The sequence below is a fragment of the Cyanistes caeruleus genome, chromosome 20 (genome assembly GCF_971803275.1).
Source record: "Cyanistes caeruleus chromosome 20, bCyaCae1.hap1.1, whole genome shotgun sequence".
Classification (NCBI taxonomy): domain Eukaryota; kingdom Metazoa; phylum Chordata; class Aves; order Passeriformes; family Paridae; genus Cyanistes; species Cyanistes caeruleus.
Window position 1 is genome coordinate 657,686 of NC_141720.1, and position 7,798 is coordinate 665,483.

The following is a 7,798-nucleotide window of genomic DNA, read 5'->3' on the forward strand; positions in this document are numbered from 1 at the left end:
GGCACTATGTAGGTCACCACTGGCAGCTGCAAAAAAATTATGTACCCTGGAATTCAGGAGAGAGAGAGAGAGGGAGCTGCAGGCTGGGCTGCAGAGGACGGACAGACAGACACAGAGTGCAGACATCATTAACCCTCCTGATGGGCACTCTTGGTTTACAGCACACGTATGAGGTACCAGAGCAAAGCATGCATCAGTTACCTTATCAGAATATATAGACATGCGTGTTGTCAGACCAATGACAGGGATCCTGTAGAAGCCAGCTGTGTATGACACAGGTGTTGGTGTTAGGTGATCGTTGGGAGCAGGAGGGTGACTAACTAATATTGCATAGACCTGTAGGACAGGATACACGACACAAACATTATTTCACGGCAGCGCATCGGCCATCCAGAGAGATTATTTTCCCCTTTTCTTTTCTGCAATGCTGAACAGCCCCACATTAACACAATAACGGCACTGGGGAGCAAAGGCTGTGCTGGGAGCCAGGGGGGCTGTGCTGGGAGCCAGGGGGGATGTGATGGGAGCCAGGGGGGATGTGATGGGAGCCAGGGGGGCTGTGATGGAGGGGGGCTGTGCTGGGAGCCAGGGGGGCTGTGCTGGGAGCCAGGGGGGCTGTGATGGGGGCCAGGGGGGCTGTGATGGGAGCCAGGGGGGCTGTGATGGAGGGGGGCTGTGCTGGGAGCCAGGGGGGCTGTGCTGGGAGCCAGGGGGGATGTGATGGGGGCCAGGGGGGCTGTGATGGGAGCCAGGGGGGCTGTGCTGGGAGCCAGGGGGGCTGTGATGGAGGGGGGCTGTGATGGGAGCCATGGGGGCTGTGATGGGAGCCAGGGGGGCTGTGATGGGAGCCAGGGGGGATGTGCTGGGAGCCAGGGGGGCTGTGCTGGGAGCCAGGGGGGCTGTGATGGGAGCCAGGGGGGATGTGCTGGGAGCCAGGGGGGCTGTGATGGGAGCCAGGGGGGCTGTGCTGGGAGCCAGGGGGGATGTGCTGGGAGCCAGGGGGGCTGTGCTGGGAGCCAGGGGGGCTGTGATGGGAGACAGGGGGGATGTGCTGGGAGCCAGGGGGGATGTGCTGGGAGCCAGGGGGGCTGTGCTGGGAGCCAGGGGGGCTGTGATGGGAGCCAGGGGGGATGTGATGGGAGCCAGGGGGGCTGTGCTGGGAGCCAGGGGGGATGTGATGGGAGCCAGGGGGGGCTGTGCTGGGAGCCAGGGGGATGTGATGGGAGCCAGGGGGGGCTGTGCCAGGGCTGGAGGTGATGGCTCTGCCCAGGGTGCAATGCCCTGCCCAAACAAATAACTTCCATGGATTACAGATTAAAGGGAAGCATCTCCCTTCCAGTCACAATGTGTAATGCGATTTCTGTAACCACACATTTAATAGTCGGCTGTAATTCCCCTCGGAGGATGGCTGTGAACAGAGTGGTCAGTGGGAGCGTGGTGGGAGTGGGGGGCACGGGCTGAAGCAGCCATCTGGCCCCGGGTACTGGCAGGGGGCACTGGCATCTGCCCCCAGCCAAGGATTGCAGCTGTGCCAAAATGGGGAACCAGGATCTCGGCAAATCCTGCTGTAATGGCAGAGCTGCGATTTTGGTCTCCAGCAGGATTCTATTTCGTGTCAAAGGGAGAGGAAGGAGCTGGCTAATCCCTGGGGATCCTTTATCACACCGATGTCCTTTCAGGGCACAAGGAATGTCCCCGGCTGGTGACAGGTCTCCAGCTAGGGCGAATCAGCAAGGACATGGATGTCTGGAGGAAATAACTCTTCCTTCTCCGAGTATCTGCCCGAGCCCCAGGATGTGCTCAGCGCCCGGGCTGGAGGGACAGGAGAGGAGAGGAGAGGAGAGGAGAGGAGGATGCAGCCTGCCCGGGGAAGGGGCCCTGGGGGGAACAGGGAGGATCCTGCTCGGCACTGGAAGCAAATTGAGGGTGCAGAGGGAGCTGGGGAACGGGCTGGAGCCCAGCCCTGTGTGCGAGTGGGGAGAAATTGCTGGAGAAGAGGTTGGGAAGGTCCTGGGGATGCAGGAGGAGGGGATGCCCTGGGCAGAGGAGCCCAGCGCTAAGACAGGCAGCCAGCAGGGCTGGGGGGCTGCTCCGGGGCAGGGGGGCTCTGGGGGGCAGCGGCCGGGCCGGGCGGGGCTGGGGCTGTGCTGGGGGCTGGGGGCTGTGCTGGGGGCTGTGCTGGGGGCTGTGCTGGGGGCTGGGGGCTGTGCTGGGGGCTGTGCTGGGGGCTGTGCTGGGGGCTGGGGGCTGTGCTGGGGGCTGGGGGCTGTGCTGGGGGCTGTGCTGGGGGCTGGGGGCTGTGCTGGGGGCTGGGGGCTGTGCTGGGGGCTGTGCTGGGGGCTGGGGGCTGTGCTGGGGGCTGTGCTGGGGGCTGTGCTGGGGGCTGGGGGCTGTGCTGGGGGCTGTGCTGGGGGCTGGGGGCTGGGGCTGTGCTGGGGGCTGGGGGCTGGGGCTGTGCTGGGGGCTGTGCTGGGGGCTGGGGGCTGTGCTGGGGGCTGGGGGCTGTGCTGGGGGCTGGGGGCTGGGGCTGTGCTGGGGGCTGTGCTGGGGGCTGGGGCTGTGCTGGGGGCTGGGGGCTGGGGCTGTGCTGGGGGCTGTGCTGGGGGCTGGGGCTGTGCTGGGGGCTGGGGGCTGGGGCTGTGCTGGGGGCTGTGCTGGGGGCTGGGGGCTGTGCTGGGGGCTGGGGGCTGTGCTGGGGGCTCGGGCCGTGCTCAGGGCTGGGGGCTGGGGGCTGTGCTAGGGGCTGTGCTGGGGGCTGGGGGCTGGGGGCTGTGCTGGGGGCTGTGCTGGGGGCTGTGCTGGGGGCTGGGGGCTGTGCTGGGGGCTGGGGGCTGTGCTGGGGGCTGGGGGCTGGGGGCTGTGCTGGGGGCTGGGGGCTGTGCTGGGGGCTGTGCTGGGGGCTGGGGGCTGTGCTGGGGGCTGGGGGCTGTGCTGGGGGCTGTGCTGGGGGCTGTGCTGGGGGCTGGGGCTGTGCTGGGGGCTGTGCTGGGGGCTGTGCTGGGGGCTGTGCTGGGGGCTGGGGGCTGGGCTGGGGGCTGGGGGCTGTGCTCGGGGCTGGGGGCTGTGCTGGGGGCTGTGCTGGGGGCTGGGGGCTGTGCTGGGGGCTGTGCTGGGGGCTGGGGGCTGTGCTGGGGGCTGGGGGCTGTGCTGGGGGCTCGGGCCGTGCTCAGGGCTCGGCAGCCGCCGGCAGGAGCCATTTCTCTGTGTGTGGGGGCTGCCAGCCCCCCCTGAGCCCCGGAGGGAGCCGAGGCCGTCCCGGAGCGGCGGATGGAGCCTCGGCTCGCTGCGGACCCGCTGAGCCCCCCCCCAATGCTGCCTTGGGGACCCCCGGCGGGTGCTGGGAACCGGGCTCGGCACCTGCCCCGAGCCCCCGGAGCGGCTGGGGGGGCCCGGCCGGGCTGGCACAGGCGGGGCCGGTGGAGGGGCCGGGCCGGGCCGGGGGCACCCAGCGGCACCGGGGGTCAGAACACCCCGGACACGGGAGGGGACATCGCTGTGTGCTCGTGAGACAGTCACACACCGAGTGTGAGTGTGGGGGGGGTGTGGGGGTGTGTGGGTGTGCACTGTGTGTCGTGTGTGTGCACTGTGTGTGTGTGTGTGTCTGTGTGTGTGTGTGTGTCTGTGTGTGTGTGTGTGTGTGTGCACTGTGTGTGTGTGTGTGCACTGTGTGTGTGTGTGTGTGTGACATACCCTGTGTGTGTGTGTCTGTATGTGTGTGTGCACTGTGTGTGTGTGTGTGCACTGTGTGTGTGTGTGTGTCTGTGTGTGTGTGTGACATACCCTGTGTATGTGTGTGTGTGTGTATGTGTCTGTGTGTGTGTGTGTGTGTCTGTGTGTGTGACTGTGTGTGTGAGTGCACATGGAATGTGTGTGTGTACATGTGTGTGTGCACATGGAATGTGTGTGTGTGTTTGTACATGTGTGTGTCTGCACATGGAATATGTGTGCACATGGAATGTGTGTGTGCACATGGAATGTGTGTGTGCACATGGAATGTGTGTGTGTACATGGAATGTGTGTGTGTACATGGAATGTGTGTGTGTACATGGGATGTGTGTTTGTACATGTGTGTGTGTGTGCACATGGAATGTGTGTGTGTGCATGGAATGTGTGTGTGCACATGGAATGTGTGAGTGCACATGGAATGTGTGTGTGCACATGGAATGTGTGTGTGTGCACATGGAATGTGTGTGTGTGCATGGAATGTGTGTGTGCACATGGAATGTGTGTGTGTGCACATGGAATGTGTGTGTGTGCACATGGAGTGTGTGTGTGCACATGGAATGTGTGTGTGTGCATGGAATGTGTGTGTGCACATGGAATGTGTGTGTGTGCACATGGAATGTGTGTGTGTGCACATGGAATATGTGTGCACATGGAATGTGTGTGTGCACATGGAATGTGTGAGTGCACATGGAATGTGTGTGTGTGCATGTGTGTGTGTACATGGAATGTGTGTGTGTTTGTACATGTGTGTGTGTGTACATGTGTGTATGTGCACATGGAATGTGTGTGTGTACATGGGATGTGTGTGTGTGTACATGGGATGTGTGTGTGTGTACATGGGATGTGTGTGTGTGCACATGGGATGTGTGTTTGTACATGTGTGTGTGTGTGTACATGTGTGTGTGCACATGGGATGTGTGTTTGTACATGTGTGTGTGCCCATACATGTGTGTGTGCCCATACATGTGTGTGAGTGTGTACATGTGTGTGTGTGCCCCAGAGCTGTGTGGGTGTCCCTGTGTGCCCGGGGTGTGAGTGTGAGCTTGTGTGTGCTCTGAGGTGAGTGTGTGAGCCCGGGTGTGCCCGGGTGTGCCCGGGGGTATCTGGGGGTACCCGGGTGTGCCCGGGGGTATCTGGGGGTACCCGGGTGTGCCCGGGGGTATCTGGGGGTACCCGGGTGTGCCCGGGGGTATCTGGGGATACCCGGGTGTGCCCGGGGGTGCCCGGGTGTGCCCGGGGGTGCCCGGAGCGCCCAGCACTCCTCCCTTACATAAAGGCTGCAATGCGGGCAGTGCCCCCCGGGCCGGGCAGGACCCGCACCCCGAGGCTCCCCCGGGGGCACCGCGGTGGGGCCGGGCCGGGGTGGAGGCGGCTCGGGTCCCGCTCGGGATGGGGATGGGGATGGGGTGAGGATGAGGATGGGGATGGGGATGGGGATGGGGATGGGGATGGGGATGGAATGGGATGGGGATGGGGATGAGGATGGGATGGGGATGGGGATGGGGATGAGGATGGGGATGGGGATGGGGATGGGGATGAGGATGAGGATGAGGATGAGGATGAGGATGAGGATGAGGATGGGGATGGGATGAGGATGGGATGAGGATGAGGATGAGGATGAGGATGGGATGAGGATGAGGATGAGGATGAGGATGAGGATGAGGATGGGGATGAGGATGAGGATGAGGATGGGGATGGGATGGGGAGGGGGTCGCTGTCCCGGGGTACCTGGCCGGAGATGAGGTCCTCGCAGACGGACAGGGCCATCTGGATGGCGTTGGGCTTGTGGGTGACGGAGGTGGCGTTGAGCTGGAGCTTCCAGGTGCCGTGCCGCTTGTTGGCCTGGTTCACGGCCTCGCGGAAGATCTGCTCGTGCTTCTTGGTGCTCAGCACCGCGCCGATATTGACGATCTTCGGGTCGCAGCCGGCGCGGGCGAAGGACGAGGAGAAGAGGAGGGCGAGCAGCAGCAGCCGCATGGTGCTCATCCACGGGCGGCCCGGAGCCCGCCGGGCCCCCCGCGCCCCTCGGGCCGCCCGCCCGGCTCAGCGGGGCCCCATCGGGCCGTGTCCCGGGGCTGTGTCACCCGGGCTGTGTCCCCGGGCTGTGTCACCCGGGCTGTGTCCCGGGGCTGTGTCACCCGGGCTGTGTCCCCGGGCTGTGTCACCCGGGCTGTGTCCCGGGGCTGTGTCCCGGGGCTGTGTCCCCGGGCTGTGTCCCGGGGCTGTGTCCCCGGGCTGTGTCCCCGGGCTGTGTCCCCGGGCTGTGTCCCCGGGCTGTGTCACCCGGGCTGTGTCCCCGGGCCGTGCCCGGAGCTCTGCGGGCTGTGCCGGGCGCTCTCCCCGGTGCTGAAGCTGCCGCTCCGCTCCTCCCTCCCCGCCCGCCCCTCGCTGCCGCAGCGCCCGCCCCGCGCCCGCCCCCGGGACCCCCGCCCGGGCCCTGCGCTGCGGCAGCGCCCCCACCCCTCCCGCGGGGCTGCGGGGTCCCTGCCCGGCCCGGGTCCCCCCGAGCCCGGCTGCGGGAGCGTCCGGAGCCTCCCGGAGCGTCCCTGGCGGGGGATGCGGGGATGTGGGGATGCAGGGGATGCGGGGGGTGTGGGGGATGCGGGGGATGTGGGGGGTTTGGGGGGTTTGGGGGATGTGGGGGATGCGGGGATGTGGGGATGCGGGGGATGCGGGGGGTGCGGGGGATGTGGGGGATGCGGGGGGTTTGGGGGGTTTGGGGGATGTAGGGGTGCGGGGGATGTGGGGGGTGTGGGGGATGTGGGGATGTGGGGATGTGGGGGTTTGGGGGGGTTTGGGGGGTTTGGGGGTTTGGGGGATGCTCGGCTCGGCCGGGCCGGGCTCGGGGGGGCCGCTCCGCCCCTCTCACCTGCAGTGCCCTTTCGGGACCGCGGCTCTCCCGGTGCCTCAGTATTTACCCTCAGTAAAACACGGGCTCTGGGCTTGTTCTCCACACCAACATTCCCACTTAGGCAGCACCTCTAGAGGACACGCTGCGGCAGCTCTGCCTGGGGACAGCTGGTGTGACATGGACTCTGCCATGCTCTGGGTGCACTCCAGCGCTGGAGAACCCTCCCTGGACCAGAGCAGCTCCTGATGTTCAGCAGAAGCTTAGCCTGGCTCCTTGGCTTCCCTCTGTCCCTGCCGACAGAGCCACCACTCTTCCAGACATTATCTCACAGGGAAATCAGCCATTTCCCTCCAATAAATTCTCCAATTTCCTCTGGGAAATGATTTCTCTGCTGAGGAGATTTCTTGGGGCTCTCATCACCTACCCGTTGTTGGGCTACCATCAGTCTCCCTTAAGGAAACGGAGGCACAGCAGCCAGTGGCCAACATCTGGAGGGCAGCCCAGCTCCATGGCAGAAAGAGCCTGGGTTTCACTCCTGGGCTGCATCTGTCCCGTTTGAGGGCCGGGTGAGGCAGCCAGAACAGCTCATTGCTCCCCAGAGCTGCCACTTTGGCCCTTCTGGAGAAAAACGAGGCAGGGAGAGGCTGCTGCTCTGTCCCTGCAGGGGACGAGGCCGGGGCCAGCCGGGCAGGGAACACTGAGCACTGCAGAGCCAAAACCTCCAGGATATTTTTACACCTCCATTTTTGGGGTGCAGCCCACCTCTGCCCCTCCTTTGCAACGTGAGTTGAAGCAGAATATTTTCCCCCAACGCAAATTTTCTCACTGGCATCTCTGAAGTGCGAGTTGCCATGGAAACCATTTTGCCTGTGTCCCACATTGCCCACATGCGCTGGAAGGAGCTGCAGGAGCAAAATGGCTGTTGTGTAACGCTGCAGAGTGCCAGGGCTCTGCAGCCCCTCCAGCCCTGGCACCCTCCAGGAAGCTGCAGGCCACGATCTGGGGAGCCACCGAAACCCACAGAGGTCGAGATGTGCAGCGTGGGAGAAGGAAAATGGCCCCACCTCGCCTTAACTCTTGCAGTGCTTGGCGTGCAGCTCCACACCAAGCCTGCTGTGCTCTTGGAGCAGACTCCAGTCAAGCTGAACCCTTTTCGGTGCCACCGTGTGGTTCCCACTCCTCCACGCATGGAGCCGTGCTGGATCCACAGGGTGTGGGTTT

At 64.5% G+C, this 7,798-nt stretch overlaps 1 protein-coding gene across 21 annotated transcripts in view; it reads right to left on the reverse strand.

Moving 5' to 3' along the window:
- Nucleotides 1-6,051, reverse strand: part of GRIN1 (glutamate ionotropic receptor NMDA type subunit 1) — a 38,219-nt gene extending 32,168 nt beyond the window's left edge. For 10 of the 21 annotated variants that reach the window (XR_015278321.1, XM_086858848.1, XM_086858850.1 and 7 more), the window contains exons 1-2: nucleotides 5,455-6,048; nucleotides 202-336 (exon numbers count right to left, since the gene is read on the reverse strand). Coding sequence is in view for 16 of the 21 variants with exons in the window: in XM_086858848.1 (XP_086714974.1) it covers nucleotides 202-336; nucleotides 5,455-5,712 (393 nt within the window). In the remaining 5 variants the exon portion in view is untranslated. Of the gene's footprint in view, nucleotides 1-201; nucleotides 337-5,454 lie in introns of all 21 variants that reach the window. The other 11 variants (XR_015278320.1, XR_015278319.1, XR_015278318.1 and 8 more) reach the window with 4 other exon arrangements.
- Between the last annotated feature and the right edge of the window lie 1,747 nt (nucleotides 6,052-7,798).